This window comes from Saccopteryx bilineata, chromosome 5, assembly GCF_036850765.1.
Source record: "Saccopteryx bilineata isolate mSacBil1 chromosome 5, mSacBil1_pri_phased_curated, whole genome shotgun sequence".
Classification (NCBI taxonomy): domain Eukaryota; kingdom Metazoa; phylum Chordata; class Mammalia; order Chiroptera; family Emballonuridae; genus Saccopteryx; species Saccopteryx bilineata.
In genome coordinates, this window is record NC_089494.1 from 252,156,323 (window position 1) to 252,179,414 (window position 23,092).

At 41.5% G+C, this 23,092-nt stretch overlaps 1 protein-coding gene across 2 annotated transcripts in view; it reads left to right on the forward strand.

Moving 5' to 3' along the window:
* KCNIP4 (potassium voltage-gated channel interacting protein 4) overlaps positions 1–23,092 on the forward strand; it is a 1,009,396-nt gene that overhangs the window by 226,130 nt on the left and 760,174 nt on the right. The window contains exon 1 of one of the 2 annotated variants that reach the window (XM_066280675.1): positions 558–948. The exons of the other annotated variant lie outside the window; for it this stretch is intronic. Coding sequence (XP_066136772.1) covers positions 861–948 — 88 coding nt within the window. The 5' untranslated portion in view covers positions 558–860. Of the gene's footprint in view, positions 1–557; positions 949–23,092 lie in introns of those variants that run through there. 2 annotated transcript variants of the gene reach the window in all.

Genomic DNA, 23,092 nt, shown 5'->3' on the forward strand with positions numbered 1-23,092 from the left:
GCGTTTTAAAGGAAAGAATAATTTTTTCCTAATTTCCAGGCACCTGAGCGTGGGCAGTGCAGAAAACAGCCAAATTTCCGTAACAGCCTACTTTTTACCTCTGCGCCCATGAAGTGGCGTGTGTTTATCTGTGACAGGACAGCGCTGCCTCCATGGGGTGGTCCACCCTGAACTCCCTTTGCTTTAGCATCAGGGTCAGCCCCTGCAGCGAGCCTTCCCAGCAGTGAGGCTTTCTGGACCCGATTAACCCTGTAGCAGGGAACTGTCTGATGTCTGACCTTGGCAGCAGGCTTCCCCCCTTCCCTTCCGTTTCTGCAATCAGAGTTGCACGGCCTGGGACCCTAAGATTCACCCCCCAGCAGGCTTGATTGCAGGAAGCGGGCTCCGCTTATTAGTATCCCCGGGGTTGCAGCCCCAGTGACCTGTCATCTGTCCCCTCAGCCGCTTCCATGCTGATTCATTGATGAGCTGGCACGGCAGGCCCCGCCTCCCTCCGAGTGGTCTGCGAGGTTGCCTGTGCTCGCTCCCGGAGAGGGACGCTGAGCCGAGCCACCGTGGCTTCCTCCCAGGGCCACGGGCAGCCTGGCTGCGGCCACAGAAGAACTTGGTGACCCTCCTGAGAAGCAGCCCTGTCTCACTTACCCTGTTACTGTTCTGTGTGTGTCGGCTTCTCTAGCTTTTGGAAGGAATCCTCTGATTCAGGCACTAACAGCTAATGCCACAGGAGTTGTAAGGCAGCCTGTGACATAAACTGAGACAGAAGTTTCCCCTCAGAGACTGTCTTTTTTTTTTTTTTTTCCTTTTCTTTTTTATTGGCAAAGACTTCTGGCTCTCCTCAGAGGAATACCTTGTTGCTTAAGATGAGTGGCTGTAGGAAGCGGTGTAAACGTGAACTGTTGAAATTTGCCCAGTATCTTCTCAGACTATTAACAGGTTCTCTTCATACAGGTAATGGCTTTTTTTTTTTTTTTTTTTTTTTTTAAATAGAGGCTGGTAGAGCATGATAATGAAGTGGAAACGGAATAGGAATGGCTCACTGTTTCTGGGGTTTATTTTGAATGTTGTCAATAACATACAGTTGTGTGAGTGTTTGCTGAGATTCCCGTTTCTGACAATGTGTGCAGTGCAGCTCTCCTTCAGGGTAGACCTGGATTCGGGGGGTGTTTCTGTCACGTCTTTTTGGCAGCGCTGCTGGTAACGGTGCCTCCGTCGAAGGAGGCAGGGTCTTCAGAGGGCAGGATTTTTTTTTTCTTTCTTAAATGCAGGCTTGTGTGAAGGGTTTCCCCCTCTCCCCTGCTCGCTGCGGTGTACTGGGAAAATCACAGAGCTGTATTCTGAAATTCTGCAGGTATTTAGAAATGCTCTAGAACTCTTTTGATCATGATGATCCCTGGATGATTTGCAGCATCGGGTCACAGAGCGTGGCAGGGAAAGAGCAGAGGGTGTTTCTTTTTTGGGTTTCTGGATTCCTTGCAAAATGTGAGCGAAATATGCAAACAGCTGAAGAGTCCAGTGTCCGAGAGAGGCTTGATCTTTTTTTTCCTTGCAGTGGATTTCAGTGTTTAAGAATTCGCACGATTGGAACAGACACTCTATTTAAATCTAAGTTTTTAGAGCAAGGAAATATGTTTAAGGTGTTCCAAAAATCAGAGCCTAATTGGCAGCGTCAGTGCCCATGAAATGGCCAGGCAGTGCTGTCATTAAAATAGTGACAGGTGGGACCAACACTACTTGGAATCTGTTATCAGTCATAGATACACTTAATGAACCATCAAACTTCTGACAGGCAAAGCCTGGTTGATAGACTGCATTTTGATTCTGGCCACGAAGAACTATTGTAAGCTGTATGTTTGCAAGTTAATCGAAGTAATGAGAAAGGAGTGTTCATAGTGAAACCGATACACCACGATGCCAGGTGGACAGATGAATGTGAGCAATGTTTTTCTCTAGGGCATCAACTCTCTGATTAACAGCACATTCGCATATATGATTATGCTGACGACCTGGAGATCAGAAGAAACAAGTTTGAGACAAGAACTGTGAAAAATCAAACAATTTCGAGAGCATTATTAATATTATAAAAGTAATTATTAAGTATAACAGGATTGTTCTCAGATGCTAATCTTTCAGCAGGGCAAACTGAGGTGCTTTTTGATGTTTTTAAGAGTAATCATTGAACATCTTCCTGACTTTTCTTAACTAGGAGCTCTGTTGTATTTTTTCAAAGGTATAAGTGTCTTTACATTTCTCTTACCTGTACTTCCATCAGTGTGGGTTTCCTTTGTTGTGTCTGTGTGCTCAATAACATCCATCTGACATGTGCTTTGACTGTTCAGTTAGGGGTGGAGTGCCATTTGTGACAGCGTGTCTCATTGGACAACACTCAAAATGTGACCTTTCATCTTGCTATGAAATTAGAGTGATAGTTTCTAGAAGAAAGTTGTTCGAGTTTCCATGGTAGTCTGTCTGTGCTGTGCTGTTTGGTCAGGCCATGTTCAAGTTCTCCCGGTTTCTCATTAGGGTTTAGGTGCAGTGCTGTACCCTTTTTGTTTAGTCTGTGTGTGTGTGTGTAGTTTTCCTAAACTTCTGGTTTCAAATGAAGACGGCAAATGGTTGTGAAATCATAAACCATAATAAGCACAGGCTCCAAAATACAGTGGTTGTCAAGTGACTGAATGGTTATTTATAATATGAAATTTATAGAAAGCCAGTATAGCAGCAATAGTATAAACCTCATTAAATGTATACTTAAAAAATCAATAAAGATGGGACTTCTTTTCTTTTTTGGTGTGCCACAGGGGAAAAAAATGAACTTTTGAGAAATAGGACAGATGATGATAAAGTAGTAAGAGAGAGATTTTTGAACTGGGAAATGTGGTTATAGCAACTTGTGTTTTGTGAAATATGTTTTTTCAGCTCAGTCTCTAAAACTAAATGTTGTAAAGTTCAGCCAGAACCTTTACAACTGCTCAAAATGCAACTTGGGAAAACCAATTTATGTATTTACTGATAGCTGTGGTAATATGCACTGTTCATAGTGCAAAATCTAATGTAAAATTCATTAGAACACTTTCGAGTCCCTTAGCTAGTAATTAATGGAGAAGTAGGAAGCAGAGCTGAATTAGTTTTAAAAATTTGCTTTAAGGTTGGATATGCAAGCAGTTGCTAATTGTATCCTGAACAATCAGCAAATGTCTTGTCGTGATCAAAAATTTAAAGCAATATGAATATGCCTTGGATGATGTGTTTTATTTATTTATTTTTAAATTTTATGAACAAGCCCTTTAGCCTTGCTTTTCCAATCAAAGATGTCATCTGAGGAAATGGTGATTTTGTTTTATACTGGAAACAGGTCGATTCTGAAATACATATTGTTTTGTTGACAGTTAGTTGCCTTTCATTTGAGACCAAAATGCCCACGCCTTTATATAAATATAGAAAATTTGAAATGCAAAGAAATGTTTATGGACACAAAAATCTCCTTTGATATGTCTTATTAATATTATCACAACTTAAAGGAAAACAGTTTTCTGAGAGTGTGTTCTGCAGGGTCTGGCACTAAGATTGCTTATCAAGAAATAGTTTAATGAGTCATTATTTTCTAAAGTAATCTCTATGTGAAATAGTGGTAAAGATTTGTCCAGAGGCCCGATCTGAGTAACTCAGTTGGTAAGAGTGTCATCCCGACACGTGGAGATTGCAGGTTCGATTTTCAGTCAGGCCACATAGAAGAATCAACTAATAATGGCATGAATGTGTCAAACAACAAAATTGATGTTTTTCTCTATTTCTATTTCTGTCTCTGTGTCTCTCTCTTTCTCTTCCTCTCTAAAAATCAATAAATAAAGATTAAATGATTTGTCCATATAAAATAATATACTTTCATTTTTCCGGAAACATTTTGCTTATTTTTATCATGGCAAATAACTTTTCAAAGAATGGGTTTTACAAATACATATATTTGCTTTACTTATTATGAAAAATGAGCATTGTTAAGACCCTTTGTAATATGTAGTAAACCTCAGTCATCCACCTGCAAATATTGTTAATTCTACCATGTTCAAGGTAGTACAGGATCAATTATCCCAATTCCTTCTCAATATGAGACCTGCAATTTTGTGTATCATATGATATTCAATTCTAGATGACATTCATGGTAACTAATATATCTTGTGTTAAATACACAAGATAAGTGGAGATAATTTATGAGCATTATAATATGATGCTAGGAATATGAGACCTATTCTGTCAATGGGCAGTTTTTGTACCTTCGGAGCCCACCGAATGTCCTATATTATAAATGCTGGCCCGTGGAGGAAGGATGGATGACATTACAGATTTCAAATTATGACTTCTTTCTGGCTTCATGTGTGAAATTTAGTATTGGAATGTTTAATGGTACTTATTGGGAGGTTTTTGGGACATCTGTCAGTTCTCTGTACGTAGCTTTCCTGAAACATCAAGGCCGGAACACATTTCCTCTTAGCAAGTATTCCCATCACATCATCAGTCCGAGGTGGATATTGCCTGGGGCTCTGTTTCAGGCTTTAAGGCTGGGAGCATCAAGTGTGGCAAAGTTCAACTCTCCACATAGTGAAACAAAAGCAATTTAAATCAAAACATCGAGATGCCTTTTAAGTAGTGGGTGCAAGTATTTCAAATGCATTGTCATTATATTATTAAAAGCATGTGGTAAGCCTTCATCGTTTCATCAAGTAGACGGCTTTAGATGAAGAGAGAGAGTGTGAGGCCATTAGTTTCACAGGGTCGCACTAGCGGTTTTTTGCTGCGGATCAAGCCAGTCACAAGGTGAACGATACAAACATTTCGAGATGTTCGTGCTGCATGGTAAAGTGTGCGGAGAAAATAGCGACCTTTTGCAAAGTCAGATGACCAAGACTTCTAGTCATGTGCACTTCCTTTTTCCCTTCCCTTCTTTTCCCTTCCTGGTTACAAATCACAGGATGATTTTTTAGGTCCCCTCTGATCTCTTCTTCTGTCCCCCATCTCTGCCACATGGGAACACAGGGCAGATGCATGTCACACAAGTGTTGTGTTTCTAAAGGCCTCCCATAAGTAAAAGTTCACAAAGCCAACTTTAATCCTGGCAGATGACAGGTGCTTTTATTTCCCGGTTCAAATGGCCCTGACATGTGACAGTTAAACAAGCAGTTTATATTCACTTGGCGTCCCGGCTCTGAAATTACGCTGTTCTTGATTAATTTTTTATTTTTTAATTTATTTGACCGTTGCTGCTAAAGTGAAATGACATGTTTTATAGCGCTGTGTAAAATTTGCATTACTGAAAGGCACAGAAAATGCCCCTCTGTGTACTCAGTCTTGTGCTTATGTTGAAAACTGCCTTCAGGTAAAAAGAAGGCAAAAAAGACAACCTCCCCGATACTCGGTCACCGAGGAACATGTGTCAGCGTGTTTTCTCCTCCCCCAGCAGAGTTTACATTTTAAACTTTATCACAACAGGCCCTGGCCAGTTGGCTCAGTGGTAGAGCGTCGGCCTGGCGTGCAGGAGTCCCAGGTTCGATTCCCGACCAGGGCACACAGGAGAAGTGCCCATTTGCTTCTCCACCCCTCCCCCTCTCCTTCCTCTCTGTCTCTCTCTTCCCCTCCCGCAGCCAAGGCTCCATTGGAGCAAAGATGGCCCGGGCGCTGGGGATGGCTCCTTGGCCTCTGCCCCAGGTGCTAGAGTGGCTCTGGTCACGGCACAGTGATGCCCCGGAGGGGCAGAGCGTCGCCCCTGGTGGGCATGCCAGGTGGATCCCGGTCGGGCGCATGCAGGAGTCTGTCTGTCTCTCCCCGTTTCCAGCTTCAAAAAAATACAACAACATAATATAATAATAATAATAATAATAATAATAAACTTTATCACAACAGTTGTTTTGTCTTCTCTTAATGAGTTTAATTTGTCGATTAGGAGTAAAGGGATATTTTGAGGGACACGGCATTTTACCTAATCATCTCAAAGCGTGCCATTTGCTGCCAAATTTGGGTTGAGGATCCCTGAGTTCAAAGGACAAAACACCTATCTAAGCAGATTACGAGTTGCTCTACATTTTGAAAGGAAATCTGCGTGTTAATGTTTAAGAATCTCGTATTTTCTGTTCTTTACTTTATAATTTGTACATTAGGCAAACTTGTAAGGACTTAAAATACTTTTACAAAGAGAAGACCAATTTTTATCATTGTGCGTACTTTAAGGTGAGAAGTTACCTGATCTCCCAGTCTTATACATATTCAACTCTTCAAACTCACTTGTCAGCTGATTGACCAAATTCATCAATATATTACCTGCGGTCTAAAGGAAAGAGCTAATATTTATGGAAGGAGCTGCCTTTGTTCCTGTGGGTCAAAGTACTAAAGCTTTCTTACTGGAAACGTCGACACTTCCCATCAGTGTTTCGTTTACGCACTGGAAGAAGAAATATTAAAGTTAAAGAATACAGGGTATTGAGGGTATTCTATATTGATTTTGATATGGTATCAGACAGGTCTGTGGTAGGACAGAGAGCTCACACTTAAGAAAATATTAAAATAACGGGACTTGGCTTGTGAGCAGGGTGTAAGGAGATTAGCCAGGGGCAGTGTGGACTCTGAGACTGGGAAGAGCAGAGCCCTGAAGAGGCCGGGCTGGGAGTTATTTCTGAAGCGTGGAGGGACAAACTGGACGCAGAGCACTGTTTGGTGGCTTTTAGTCCAGGGACGTGGCCCACCCACGAAGACCTGATTGGAAGAGAGCTCAGGAAAAGTTTAAAAACTGCAAGCTTACCTCCCTCTTCCCTTCAGAGTTGGTGCTCGTGCTCCTGTTGGCTGAGAACTAGGGGGAAACGACTCCAACCGTGAGTTGTAACACTTAGAGTAATAATATTCTCTTGGCCATATTTACTGTTTTTTATTATATTTATATTTTTATAAGTAGAAATATTCTGACGGCCTTATTTATTATTTCATATTCACCCACAACAGGATTTACTGGTTTAAAATTACTAACACTGCGCACATTGTTCGCCATCAGAAGGTACTGAAAATGGCGCGAGCACACTAATCATATCCCTGGCTGGCCTGTCAGCTTCCGGTCATTCTACCGTGTCTTCCTCCATCGTTGTTTATCTTTCACTTTGATCACAGTGCTTCTGTCCAATATTTCTCTGTGCATTTCTTAAACTTTATAAGTAAAATCAACCTACATCATCAAACAGATGGACTCATTTCCTGAGGATATATCGCTGGCATCAGCCCGATTAAATGACACCTGAAAACATCGCCATGTTTGTCATATAGGGAGATGGTATTACAACCCAGTACCATGTGCTTATGGCTTGTGTTTGCTGGGTATGATGATGGATTTTCTTTGGTAGAGTAAATTTCCTCCTCAACCTCCTTTTTCCAGTTTTGGGATACATCTGTGGGTGGGGAGAGGAGGGTCTATAATCTGAAAAGTTCCCTTCATTGTAGAAGAAAGCGAAGTCCAACTGGCCATCATAGAAAGAGAGAGAGAGAGAAAGTGTGTGTGTGTGTGTGTGTGTGTGTGTGTTGTTCTATATACCAAATGATTTGATGAACAAATTAGTTTATACAAAGCCACTGCAAAATGTGGCCTCATGCCTAACATTACCCATTTCTCCTGCCCGATGGAGAGGCTGCAGTAACATCAGATTGTCTCAAGATGTTCTGTGTTTGGGACAAAATTTCACTGTACTTTTTAAAGGGGAATTCGTTGGACTCTGCAGCAGATCAGCATTCAATAATGGCTGAGGAGAGCCAGCAAGTCACTGTTTCAGGGAGGCTGAGTCAGAGAGAAGAGCTGAGTGGTGGCCGTGCTGGGAAGGGAGGGACTTCACCAAGTTCTGGTTGGAGGAGTAAGTACACTCATAAAATCCCTCCCGCCATTTGACAGCCTTCTTCATGAGTCTCACGTCTGGCTCTGTTTTGCTTCCTCTAATGTCTTTTCATCACAATCTTAATGAGCGTAACATAAGAAGATTACATTAAAAACAGAAAGAGAATTCTGAGAATGTGTTCTCAGAGAGCTGTTCTCTCTGCTTCACATCCCCTCCATTCTCCTACCCATTCTTCCAGAGGGCTACGGCAGCACAGAGGGAGACTGAGGCACCCCCTGTTGGCAGCCCAGCTCTCTCCATTCCCACAACTGTAAAAGCCTTCCATTTGCCCTGAGCCAGGTCACCTCATCTGTAAAATGGGGATACTTCTTTTTATATTTCTGTTACTGGCAGGCAGGGAACAAATGGTAATTTTTATCCTTATTACTGATCTATTATATATATGTAGGATGCTCTGTTTTTGTTGTTTTTCAAATTAAATTTTCCCGAAGAGTATTGGATTCTAATCATTATTATGCTGCCTAGTAACTAGGAATAAATAAAAAGTAACCTAGGTAAATTATTTCAGTTTTAAACTCTTTTGTCTTTTATTTTATGAGTTTTCAATAACTATAATTGCCTTTCATTCATTCAGCTAAGGTTTATTAAGTGCTGGCTGAGAGCCGGGCCCTGTGGTTTTGTGAAGCTATTTCATCACAATCCTCACCTGCCCCACGTTAACTGTGTCCACAGAGTGTGTAAATGCGAGACAGTCAGCTCGACAAACCCACGTGCGCTGAGGTTCTCAAGAGCAGAGGAGACCTGTCTCTTGTGGCATTGGCCCCGGAGAGGCGAGGACAATTGGTAACGTAGGTGAGGCAGTCAGCTTTTCAGATACGTCCCCAGGGCAAAATCGGAGGGAGAGAGGCTGCAGAGAGGGGGCCAGGTGGGGAAGGCGAGAACGCAGCAGGGAGAGAGGATCAGCGGGATTCATTTCAGGAGAAGGAAGCTTTGCTGAAAAGCTCACTTACCCAGACTACCAGATTGTTGCAGAAACTCCCAGCCAACCCCACCAGAAGGTTCTATTCCTTGTCCAGAGAAATGCTTCTGTGGCTTACTGAGCGACCAGGTAGTGAATGTTACATTTCCTCAGTTAAGCACCTGTTCAGAGCCTGTTTCAACCCTCCCCTCCCCCCGCCCCCCACACACACCCCTTGGACCTGTCGTCACCATCTGATGTGCATTGATTTCATTCTTTTCTTTTTGGAACTCACATAGTATAAGCTGTCTGTCTCTTACTATTCTGCATTTAATTACTCATCAACCCTGTATTATTTAACAGTCAGGTGTTAGAGTCGTATCTCAGATAGATCTGGATCTTGTAAAGGAGCTAAGAAATATTTATTTCTTCCAACTCTGCCCTAACACAGTGTTAACTGTCTAGTCTCTACTCTGAAATATAGATTTGCAGGGGGGTCTCATACATAAGAGTCACCTAATGTCTTCCTTTCTGAGTCACATTATCGGACTGGAGTAATGCCACTTGAGCATCTCGGGGAGAACCCATCCCAAGGGGACAGAGTTAGGATGTGGTGGGACTAAAATATAAAACTAGATCTGTCAGAATCCCAGTGTCCTTGTTTAACTACACAGTTCTCCCTCCTCACACTCAGACTTACTCTGAAGGGCCATGTGATGGCGTTAATTCTCAAGTCAAATATTGTCTTAGCCATTTCCTGATGATCCATTCCAAAATACCCCCTCCCATAATGGCTTTCCTTTATACCATCTTTTGGAAATTTCTTTTACAGATAAGGTGACCAAATTTGGGGCACGAATGAATGCAAAAGGAGGCAGTCTTAACAATCACAGCAGGAAGAGAAGTATGACCCATGACTGTCCCAGACCAGACAAATCAAGGCCTACGGTCACCTTCTCAGTAGAAATCACCACTTTCTAAAATGTGCTAGGTTATTTTACAAGGGCCTAGAAAACTGGCATGTAAACTCCTTCTGAAGGATTATGCTTGCCACGTTCATTATCGTAATCCAGTGCCTGGGCCATGCCGACTGCATAATTGGCCTTACGACTAAGCCGCACACCAGTGCTTTTTGGAGGACAAGGTTACGACATCTCTGGCCTCTGTGTCGCTACATATCTTCCCCCAAGTTGGCCGGGTTGTGATTGTTTACTCATATCACCGCTTTTGATCTTGGCCACATCAGCTACTAATCTCTGCTGTCCTTCTGCTGCTTTCTTATCTCTGCCCGCGACTCCTTTCCATTATAGGAACTGCGGTAGCTAGTCCAGAGCCTGAGAGTCCGAACTCTGGCTAACGGTACACAGGCGAAGTGTAATGACACGATTTTAAATAGGGGTGGGTGCTGAACACTGGCTCACTTGTTTCAAAATGCATATATGCTATGGCTGATTTACGTGGAAACAGCTATGTATAAAATATAAATATATTTTCACATTGTCTGTGGTTAACATATTTATACTGATGGCACTTTAATGTTTTTAAAATAATAAATTAGAAATGGATAAGTTCTCTCAATCTTTAATGTGGCAAACCTGCTGGAGACCAAAACATACCCCTTGGGATACACTGCTGTTTCAGAGGCATTACAATATACACATATACTCGGTTGATCTGGTTTTTTTGTTGTTGTTTGTTTGTTTGTTTGTTTTTCTTTTTTCTAAATTTCTTTCCGAAGCTGGAAACGGGGAGAGACAGCCAGACAGACTCCCGCATGCGCCCGACCGGGATCCACCCGGCACGCCCACCAGGGGCGAGGCTCCGCCCACCAGGGGGCGATGCGCTGCCCCTCCAGGGCATTGCTCTACCGCGACCAGAGCCACTCCAGTGCCTGGGGCAGAGGCCAAGGAGCCATCCCCAGCGCCTGGGCCATCTTTGCTCCAATGGAGCCATCCCCAGCAGGAGGGGAAGAGAGAGACAGAGAGGAAGGAGAGGGGGAGGGGTGGAGAAGCAAATGGGCGCCTCTCCTATGTGCCCTGGCCGGAACCGAACCCGGGTCCCCCGCACGCCAGGCCGACGCTCCACCGCTGAGCCAACCGCTCAGGGCCTTGATCTGTTTTTTTGTCTGCATTTTTCTTCTTCATACTGCTTATAACTCTGAGAAGATTCTAGGTTTCCCTAGCTCAGTATCACTACCTTTACACTGGAAGATTTCCGTTTTGCAGAATCACCAGCTTAGGATAAGAGCCTGAGAGCCTGTCAGGGTAGCCATGTTCCTCTTTTATACGACGTCATTGAGACACATAGAGCCTGTTTTATTACGAGGCATGCATAAAAGAGTTTCCTAACTGTCTTAGAATTCCCCGAGACAATCAAAAGTCAAAAGGCTTCATAGAGCTCTGAAGCCAGTTCTATAAAAGGCTTTTAGAACTTTAATGATGAGTTTTCTGCTCTGTCTACTAAGGTTCCCCAAGGGAAACTATAGAGCCGACGCCTGGGCCTGTACCCAAATCCATGCAAACGTGCCTTCCAACAATGTCCTTCCAGCCTATCTCCGAGTAGAAGCAGAATCTGTGATCTCTGAAGGTTGAGAAGCTTGTTCAGACTCAAATAAGTGAAAGTTCACAGCACAATGACAACAATAATGACAGCATTATGTGTACTGAGGTACTTATATAAATAGTTAAGTGGAAATATATTATTGGATTATAGATATTTAAAATCTCAATGGTCCAGAAAACTCATTTAGTCTAAATTCTTTATTTTCAGAAAAGAATATTGGGGACTCAGGTACTCAAGTGATTTTATCAAGGTTGTGAGAGCTGGTTATGTTACCAGTTCGTTACATTAACCATTCTGAAAACACAGTGTTCTGACATCCTTGCATTGTGGTAAGTGCCTGTGCTGGTAGCTTGGTGTGATCACGGTACCTGATCTTGGCAGCCAGGAAGACCTGAACTTAAATCTTAATATCATTTCTTCTTAGCAGATGATCTTGGGCAACTTTACATTTTCTCCCTGATACCCGTTTGTTCATCAGAAACATTAAGTGATTTCAATTCAAGCTGCCACCATGAACTTTTTCAAGCCAGTATTTCTAAGGACAGGTATTAGGATCAGTACTCATTCTGGTAGTTCTAAGCCTGATTTTGGACACTGATAAATCAATTCAAAGTCTAGCAAACTAACATTGTCCAATTGTTCTGTAGTTCTCAGAAAAGGTCAAAGTCTACTCAAGTTATATTAATTTAAAATTTTCAAAGAGCAAGTAGAATATCTGGCTCAAAGATCTTCAAAAATGATAAAATTTAAAATCTGTATAGGTAAAGGGTTATACTTTAATATTCTCTTATCAAAACTCCTTTCCTCCATACAAATGCATACAATTGGTACATTGTATGTCATGCAACATATTTTTGCTAAAAATTCATATCTAAAGTTTCTACACTTAAAAAAAATTAGTGATTAGCCTCTGTGGTGGTGCAGTGAATAAAGTGTTGACCTGGAATGCTGAGGTTGCTGGTTTAATACCCTGGCTTGCCCAGTCAAGGCACATACAAGAAGCAACAACCGCCTAACCAGGCGGTGGCGCAGTGAATAGAGCATCGGACTGGGACCCAGGTTCGAGACCCCAAGGTCACCAGCTTAAGCGCGGGCTCATCTGGTTTGAGCAAAAGCTCACCAGCTTGGACCCAAGGTCGCTGGCTTGAGCAAGGGGTCACTCGGTCTGCTGTAGCCCCATGGTCAAGGCACATATGAGAAAGCAATCAATGAACAACTAAGGTGTCACAATGAAAAACTAATGATTGATGCTTCTTATCTCTCTTCGTTCCTGTCTGTCCCTATCTGTCCCTCTCTCTGACTCTCTCTCTGTCACTGTAAAAAAATAAATTAAAAAAAAAAGAAGCAACAACTACAAGTTGATGCTTCCTGCTCCTTCCTCCAACCCCTTTTCTTTCTCTTCTCTAAAATCAATTTTAAAAATCTTAGAAAACTAAAACATTCAGTAATTAAATAAATATATTTTTCTTCAATAAAGGGCATGATCAATAATTGTTATCTATTTTGCCTATTCAAAGAACTCATAAAACTCAACAACAAACAAACAAACAATCCAATAAAAAAATGGGAAGAGGATATGAATAGACACTTCTCCCAGGAAGAAATACAAATGGCCAACAGATATATGAAAAGATGCTCATCTTCTTTAGCTATTAGAGAAATGCAAATCAAAACGGCAATGAGATACAACCTCACACCTGTTCGATTAGCTGTTATTAGCAAGTCAGGTAATAGCAAATGTTGGAGAGGCTGTGGAGAAAAAGGAACCCTCATCCACTGTTGGTGAGAATGTAAAGTAGTACAACCATTATGGAAGAAAGTATGGTGGTTCCTCAAAAAACTGAAAATAGAACTACCTTATGACCCAGCAATCCCTCTACTGGGTATATATCCCCCAAACTCAGAAACATTGATACGTAAAGACACATGCAGCCCCATGTTTATTGCAGCATTGTTCACAGTGGCCAGGACATGGAAACAACCAAAAAGCCCATCAGTAGATGACTGGATAAAGAAGATGTGGCACATATACACTATGGAATACTACTCAGCCATAAGAAATGATGACATCGGAACATTTACAGCAAAATGGTGGGATCTTGATAACATGATACGAAGCGAAATAAGTAAATCAGAAAAAAACAGGAACTGTATTATTCCATACGTAGGTGGGACATAATAGTGAAACTAAGAGACATTGATAAGAGTGTGGTGGTTACGGGGGGGAGGGGGGAATGGGAGAGGGATAGGGGGTGGGAAGGGGCACAAAGAAAACAAGATAGAAGGTGACAGAGGACAATCTGACTTTGGGTGGTGGGTATGCAACATAATTGAACAACAAGATAACCTGGACTTGTTATCTTTGAATATATGTATCCTGATTTATTGATGTCACCCCATTAAAAAAATAAAATTATAAAAAAAAAAGAAATAAAAAAAAGAAAGAAATAAAATATAATAGAATTTAGAAACAGCAATGAAAATTATCTACTTCAGAAGTCAATATTAAGAAACAGCTTATTTCTTAAATTGTTTATGAAACATAAGGGATGGGAAGTATGCAGAGACATTAAAATCATATCTTTAGAAAAGCCAAAATTAATGAGTGTTTATTAATATATGTATTAAGACATCAGTTATTACCAATAAAATCAGATCACTCTGGAGTAGTATGTTATTATGAAATACGAATTTGAATAATTTCAGAATCAGTATATAAATTTGAAAAATGCACCATGACTATAGTCTCAGGGTTTAGAACAAGAAAAGTAGTTACTGGAAGTGTGACCAGACCATTCAAGCCTCTAAGAATTTAGGTGAATATTTTTTTCTTCTGTTTTTTTTCCATTTACCATGATACTGAAATTTTCATTTAAAATTAAACATTTTTTTTTAATTTTACTTGCAAGTCTCTAGTCTCCATACATTGCCCTCTACAGGATGACATACCAGTGTTTGATTCCTAGCTACACCCATCATTAGCAGTACGGACAAAGTTACTTTACCTCTCTTAGGCTCAGTGACCTCATAAAACAGGATAATGGCAGAATCACCCTTACTGAGATTTTGCTGATGGCGCAAACAATGTGAAGACTTAAGGTCTAATTGTAAGACAATGTACTTGCTCAGTAAAAGATCTTTTATAAGTTGATAAGGTCATTGAATGTTGACTGTGACTCTGGTTTTCCTGGCGCACTCAGAGGGCATGTTGAGGGCTGAAACACCAGCTGCAACCATACAAGAGCTTAACGTCAAGTAAAGGAGTTAAAACATATATTAAAAACCCCACTATAGACGTAAGTATGTACCATGCACAGGAGAGATGTGCAGACAGTATACTGTAGAATTCAGGCGGTGTCCAATCGTGTAGGTGGCAAGGGAGACATGATTAGCAGTGGCAGCATTTGACCTGGGTTTTTGTAGCTATGGGTTTCGAATGCTGAGCTGGTGACTGGACCTCCCAGAAAGAGCAAAGAAACAACAGGATATAGAGAAATAACCGTACTGCCAGGTTTCATTTATTCCGCAGATATTTGTTAAGTGTCAACTCTCTGATATACATTATTTTGGGAAGTTAGGATACATGAGTAAACAAAGGTAATTCCTTTCAGGTAGTGGGAAGATGGATACTAATCATATAAGGTTGGTAAATTAAATAGTAGTTACTGGGTGTTAAGATCTCTGGGTAAAAATCGAAAAGGGTAAGGAGATTTGGGGATTCTGTGGAGTTTGGAGTGTGGGTTAGTTTGCTAGTACAGCCATAAGAAAATGCCACAGATTCAGTGATTTAAACAACAGAAATTTATTTACTCACTGTTCTGGAGGCTGGACGTCCAAGATTAATGAGTCTGCAGGTTTGGTTTACTCTGGAGCTTCTGTCCTTGGCTTGCGGATGGCTGCCTTCTCACTATGTCTTCACAGGGCCCTTGCTCTTAGAGGTCATGTCTCTGATGTCTTCCTATGTGTCCCGACTTAAGGACACCATCAGGTTCAAAGGGGCCACTCCAATGGCCTCATTTAACCGTATCACCACTTTAAAGACCTATCAACAAATACAATCACATTCCGAGGTCCTGGGGTTAGGGCTTCAACATGTGAATTTAAGAGGACACAACCAGTCCAAAACAGAGTGGTTGCAATTTAAATAGAATGGCTAAGGTAGACTCTCTGCAAGAATGCCGTTGAAGCAAGCAAGTGAGCCAGGGAAATAGAGGAGGAAGGAGATTCTGGGCAGAGACACCAGCCAGTGCACAGACCTCCAGGCAGGCATGGTTCCCATGTGTGCAAGCAGCAGAAAGGAGGTCAGTTCACTGGAGCAGAGTCAAGCCAAAGAGAGTAATTGGAGAAATCAGAGATAAAGACAGAGAAATCAGGAGAGCCAGAATACAACGGCTTTACAGGCTGTGGTGAGCGTTGCATCACTTGCCCCGAGTGGAAGTTAAAACCACCGCAGGACTCGGAGCAGGAGGTAGCTTCACACACGCGACTTCCCGCCGCTCTTCTGAGATGTGCAGCAGACAGAGCAAGAGCTGACAGGCAACAGCCGGCAGGCCGAGTCCGACCGGCGCTTGTTTCGGTATGGCCCATAAACTAAGAGGCTTTCCTACTTCGTTACGTGATTGAAAAAAAAAAAAGTCATCGAAAGGAAAATAGTTTTCTCTGACACATAAGAATCACACAAAATTCCAACTTTAATATCCAGAAATGAACTTTCAGTGGAACTGTGCACAGTCATTTACATATCACCTCGGGCTGTTTTCGTGTCACGGTGGCAGAGTTGTTATAAGAGGATCTGCTTGGCCTGAAAAGCCCGTAATATTTACCCTGGGACCCGTCCAGAGCGAGTTGTCCGACTCTGCCCCGAGCCAGTCCGGGATAGACGCCGTGGGGAAGGCGGCGGTCGCCACCAGGGCTGCAGAGGCGGAGGCGGAGGTGACAGTAGGAATTGGACGGCCATGTTAGGGAGGCCCGTGCCTTGGGGGACTGACCGGATTGTGGATTGGGGCCAGGTTGTGGGGTCTGAGTACATTGCAGGGAAACAGGTTACCCTGCAGGTCCTAGAGCACAGCTCTGCCTGCTGTCACCATAGCAATGCTTTTGGGAGCCCGGTTGGTGGCAGGTGTCTCCCAGGGAGGACTGCAATGCTGAAGTCAAGAGGCATGGATGGCGTGGAAGATGAGTGACGAGGACACGACAAAGGCAGATTCAAGAGCACCCTGAGCAGCCTTTCCATGTTCTGTGCCTGTGAGGGACCTTCTGTGATCATATAGCAGTTTTCCAACACCTTTAAAAATACTTTGAAGTGCTAGAATACTAGTATGCTAATTATATACCCTTTTGAATTAAAATAGATTTCTTCAAAGTGAATCAGGCTGGATACGTTCAACACTGTAGGCCTTAGGATGTGCAGTGTTGAAAATAAAAATACTCCAAAGAGAACCATCAGTCAGTTGTAAGTGGCCTGAGGATCTAGCAACCTGGATTCCCAACTTATTTCATTAACATTTATTGGTTAAATCTTTAACTTCACACTTCTGTTTTGTTCTATGAGCTATTTTCATAATCTATCTCTTCAACCTTAGTTTTAAAGTAATTCTACAGACATCCATTATCTTTGCGAAATTATGAGTCATTATTCTTCCAATATGTATTTTGGAAGATTAATGGGACAAAAGATATTTAATTCAATTTTATGTATTCCTTAAGTAATTTCAGTCATATCCTTCATGGAGAAAGCTGCTTCCTTAAAAATAATCTCTTGTTGTTATAAAGTGTGCTTGCTACATTAATTACATCATCTCAGCTGATATATTTAAAGAAATACTCAGTATTTCATCTGTGCTGTCCAAAGTTATACAGGTTTGCTTTAAACATATATTTTTCAACTTTACTGAGTTCCATTTTTCTAAATGCAAGTGTTGGGAAGTAAGGCTGAAACATAAAACACTCCAAATATAGGAAGAAAAGAGTGGGCTAAAATCTTGTAATCTTTTTAGGAAACAGTGAGTTAACATAGCCCGAAATAGACCTCAAACACAGGGCTGATTTATTCATATATGAAGCAGTACGATGTTCCTTAAATAAATATATTTCTGTTCACAGGATACTGTAGGCATAGCTATATTCTGAATCTGAACTGGTTTAAAAGAAGCGTGAACTATCTCTGCTACAATGAGGAGAGGGAATTAGGTCTCCTGTTTGTTTGTTTGTTTGTTTATTTATTTATTTATTTATTTATTTATTTTTGGGTATTTTTCTGAAGCTGGAAACGGGGAGAGACAGTCAGACAGACTCCCGCATGCGCTCGACCGGGATCCACCTGGCACGCCCACCAGGGGCGATGCTCTGCCCACCAGGGGGCGATGCTCTGCCCCTCCGGGGCGTCGCTCTGTTGCGACCAGAGCCACTCTAGCACCTGGGGCAGAGGCCAAGGAGCCATCCCCAGCGCCAGGGCCATCTTTGCTCCAATGGAGCCTTGGCTGCGGGAGGGGAAGAGGGAGACAGAGAGGAAGGAGGGGGGGTGGAGAAGCAAATGGGCGCCTCTCCTATGTGCCCTGGCTGGGAATCGAACCTGGGTCCCCCGCATGCCAGGCCGACGCTCTACCGCTGAGCCAACCAGCCAGGGCCAGATCTCCTGTTTGTTTAAAAATAATCAGTCTTTACCATGAACAGAGAGTCAGTCAAGTATCCGCAAGGGAGGAGTAATTTCTTGACAAGATTTGAGGATGATTTATTTGCGTAATGGCTGCACTTTGGAAAGGTTGCTGTTGTGCTTATATTCAGGACACTGAGTGAGGAAGACGATACAATTTATTTCATATGTTGTTTTATCTTTGTTAAAAAGAGGGTTCTCATTATATCTCAAAAGTTCCCCGACTCTGAGAAATCAAAGACAGAATTGCGCAAATGTTGATAATGGAAGGAGCCAGTGAAGACAGTGACTTCTAGAGTCTAGAAATGAGAGTCAGTGACTCTTCAATCAACTCCCATCATTTTGCAGAGGAGGCCAAGTTCATTGAGTGCTATAATGCTTAGCATAGTTGTCTCAGTAGATCTTTCTTGTTGGAGCAGATTTACCTAATAATTTAAGGACCATGCTCTGGTTGAACCCCATTCTCAAGCTATGAACCCCTTTTTCTTTCTACTAGAGTGAAAACTGCAAGTCTGCTAGTGTATAATGTTTATATTGATAGAGGTAAACTGATTTTACATGATACTCAGACTTGGATTTGAAGAGCCTTTGGAGTACATAATAGGAAAGTAGTCCCTTGTTATGTTTTCTTTCAGTCTTTTGATAGCATCAGTAGACATCCTTGAGTTACTGCAAATACATCCTTGTCACTACTCAGAAACCAAGGGCTCTGATTTTAACAAGAGAGCAGATCTGAGCTCAGGTCTTCGGCAAGGCAAGAATACAAATCTGACGCTTGGGAACATACCCACTTTATGTTCAGAAGGTATTTTTAAACAAATTTCTTTAATTTATAGAAAAATAATTTCATGAGAATGAAAAAAATTATGTTACCATCCTGTACCTTAACCTAGCTAAAACTGATTTATTAAAAAAAAATGAATGCAGAGGGTACAAAGACCCAGTAAAACTCACGAAGGAGGTTCTAGGTAGACCACAGCACCGCAGCATCACGCATGGGGAAGGGGCCCACAGATGACAGAGCATCAGACACTTCAGTAGGCACAACCAAAGCTGCATCCGGAGATGCAAGTGATAATGTATACGGTAAAAATCTGTGGAAGAAGAACAAGAAGACACGCTCTAGTTCTTGGCTCTCTGCTCAGGGATGCTCCACCCAAGCTTCATTTCTCAGAGGCACATGAGGAAGACGACCGCCGGAAACAGCCAGGCACACTGCAGTCCTGCATCCTAAGATACCCTGCAAAGGCAAAAAGACGCGCTGTCTTCAAGATGTGATTTTCAAAGCAATTAAGGGACATTAACCACTCATCGTAACCATTAGGGGCTAAATTGCCTCATAATCACCACACTCTATTGCCTCTTCAGAGTTACTTTTGCTCAGAAGTTCAAGTTAGCCCTCCAGAAGTGTTTTTTTTTTTTATTTAGATGTGCAGAATGGCCACACCCACGATCCTGTAGAAGTAGGAAAGTTCAGGGTGTGCCTGCACACATGCACACACACGGACAATCTTGCCTGATCTGTGAATTTTCATGTCCATCAGTGCAAAGTTTCTGGTTATTACTCTAAGAACAGATTTAGATGAGGATCTAAGTCAATAAATATAGCAAACCTTGTAAGTATTATTTTTACCCTGCTGACAAGTCATTAATATTCTTCATTCTAAATTCAATCTGCTGTTAGAATTTTTAATGCTGAAGTGTTTAACGGATTGAGCTTGCTGATAGAGCATAGTTGTTTCTTCATTTCTGTTTCTAAATGCTCTCTGCAAAGGCATCAAGGTGTGCTGGTGTCTCTGAGTCTGAAAATGAGTTAGGGTTTTTAAAACCATGCATAAAAGCTTGATTTAATTTGCTGGATAACTTCCACGTAAACTTTAATTGATGCTTCAGTAACATCGACTACAACACAGTCAAGTAGAAATGATGGACCCAAAACTTAGTGTTCAATACTCATGCTGAAATCAGCTGTTTAAAGAAAACTGTTTAAAGTTGGCTATTCACTTATAAAAATTTAGAAGTATAGTTCATTACCCACTATCATTAGCTTGTTCCGACTGTACAGTACATCAGTATTATACTCGCTGCTGACTCAAGATTCAAGCGATAGTTTTATACAGAGCAAATTGAATAACGTTTCTTTTTCACTTCTTTTAATATTTATTTTGTGAAATTTTGCTAGAGGTGTAAGTTGAATTTTTAGAAACATGGAACTCAGAATATGGTCCTACAATGTTTTATTAATTAGAGATTTCTTTCATTTTGATCTTCTATTTTTAAACAAAAATTCTCTTATTTCTGTAATCTAATGGAATTAACTTTCTGCCCTCAAGATTAAGCATTGTATTTTGTTTATATTTTATTAAAAATCAGTCCTATACTTATTATAATTTATTGGAGTTCAAGCAAGTTAATTTCAGAATAGAAGTCATTATACCCTAATCAACTAAGAGAACCAAAAGGATGTGAAGAAAATAGTGTGACATCACATGCACTTTTCAGTTATTTTTGAGTATGGGCTCTTAATAACTGGGACCATAGGCAAGTAATGTAAGCTATCTGCCTTCTTACTTCATGGTGTTTTATTTGTGAAAAGCACTTTATGACTTGAGAGATGCTATGCAAATGCTCCTGGGCTCCCTGATCCACGCCTCCTGGTATTCATACCCTCCTGCAGTCCTCTCCCTCCTGGACTCCCTGATCTGTACCTCCTGGTATTCACACCCTCCTGCAGTCCCCTCCCTCAGGTGTCAGGGCTGATGAGTGCGAGCCTTAGAACACAGGAGGCATAATGGATACATAAAGAGTACAGAAGAGAATGCAGTGTACGGGAGATGTGTTGTGGAACGGTTCCCCTGAAACCTGTATGATTTTGTTAACCAGTGTCACCCCAATGAATCCAATAAAAGAATAAAAAGACATAATGATTTGTTACTTCCAAGATGGGGTCATAAAGGAGACTCTGACCTTCCTCGTCGTCGTCGTTACTGTCAGCCTCTGTTGAGATGCCAGCGGCCATGTCACAAAGGTCAGTGGGATGGAGAACCCCACGTGGTGGGGTTTCCCTCTCATCAATGGCCGTGTGAGCACACCACCTTGGAAGCTCTGTCAAACCTTCAAACACCTGCAGTCCTGGCTAAGATCTCGACTGTAACCCCCTGAAAAACTCTGAACTAGAACCACCCAGCTAACCCACTTCCAAAGTCCTAACCCAACAGAAACTGTGAGATCAATGTTTACTGTTTTACTGCATTAAATTGAGAGTGATTTGTTACACGACAGTAGATAGCTAGGATATTGTTATTATCCCAAAAGCCCCCTGCCCCTCCCTCTACTCTTTCTAAGGAGCCGTATGTTTTCGTGGTGTCTGCACTAGCCAGAAGCAGATTAGATAACCAAACAAACCTACCAACAAATACGTGCTACCCAGATGAAAATAAAGCATATATTTAATATACTGAACTCTGAGTCCCCCAAGTGATTACATCTTGGCCAGAAGATTATTATGTCAGTTCAAGTCCCCAGCAACTCTGGTAATAGGTGTTATTATCGCCCCTTTCTAAGGAGGAAACCAGAATTGGTAGAGGTTTAAGGAATGATCACAGAACCGATGTGATACAGAGTTTGTATCTTAAATCAGATCTGTTGTATCCCCGTTTGTGTATTAAGTAAGCATCAATCAGGCTGTAAGGGAAGGTCCAGAAAGTACATAAATTTACTTCAGGGGCCTTAGACCATCCAGGAGAACTTGTTTCATTTACTTCAAGCTTCAAGACGGGGCTGCAGGGGAATGTTTGCTTGAAGCCTGGCATTTAACTAAGACAGGCATTGGAAGAGTATAATTCAATTTTTTTTTATTTTAGATATTTAGCTTTTCTCCTGGGAATCATTAGACCTTTATACTGAGTTTTTATTCTTGCAAGTCATCAGGGATTTGTTTCCCGCTCCCTGCCAACAGGTGCACTGCAGCATCGGTTTTAGGCCGGGATGCTGGTGTAGGGCTCAAAGCACTGTAACAGCCCCGCTTCTGAGCAGTGGTAGCAGGAGGGACTCCATAAATCATGTAGATCCACTAATAGCAAGAGAAAAATGATGAAGCACAGCAAAGGGTAAAACTAGATTCTGCTGACAGTTGAAATGGGATGAAAATTCTGCAGAGCAGAGATAATGAAAGGATGTCCATGTAGAAAATAACTCTAACTCTTCCAGGGGTGGGAATGTTCTCCAAATTTACTTAGCCTCCATTATCATTCTAAAGTCGATCCAAGTCGCTTTGTGATGGGAATTGTATCTGGACCCACATGGACAGAGGAGTCTTCCAAAGACAGGCTTCTGGAAAACTGGTTTGGTTTCCATCAGGGCAGTTCAGAACCTTCTAGATTCCTGCAAGAACGTCTCAAGTATGGCTGGCTACGTTTGAAAAATATTCGTTTCCTTTCATTGCCAACCATTCTCGTTAGGTTGTTGGAATTCAATAAACTCTGACTGCTCATAATTTAATGTTTTCGTGACATATATTTAGGTTTCTAAATCAGTTCTGTGATGCGCGCGATAAAAATAAACTCCAAGTCTGTGGAACGCGTCTGTTGCTTAGTTAACTCTATATAGGACCTGTAAGAAGTGGGGTAGAAACAAAATGATAGCGAGTAACCCATTTCTATTTCATTTTTATTGAAATAAAAAAGAGATTAAACCAGTGGGAAACATAGAAGACTACTAAAAAATTTAAGAACTGTTCATTCATAAAACTCTATCCACTTATCATTTCATAAGATGGAGTCGAGGTAAAAAATTAAAGTTAAAAGACTGCTTTTATACTCCAAATGTAATGGAAAAGTGATACTTCAGCATTAAGAAGTATGTTTGATGTGTTGAATTCTTACCCCATTTCAGATGCATGCCTTCCTTGTTCAATGTGCTTGGGAATTGTAATGGAAAATATTTTTTTCCTAACAATGAAAAAAATTGAAATCTTATCAGTTATGCATATTTAATATAGAAAACTAGCAAATATATCAGCATAGGCAAATACTATTATGTAAAATGAGACTTACATTTAAGAAT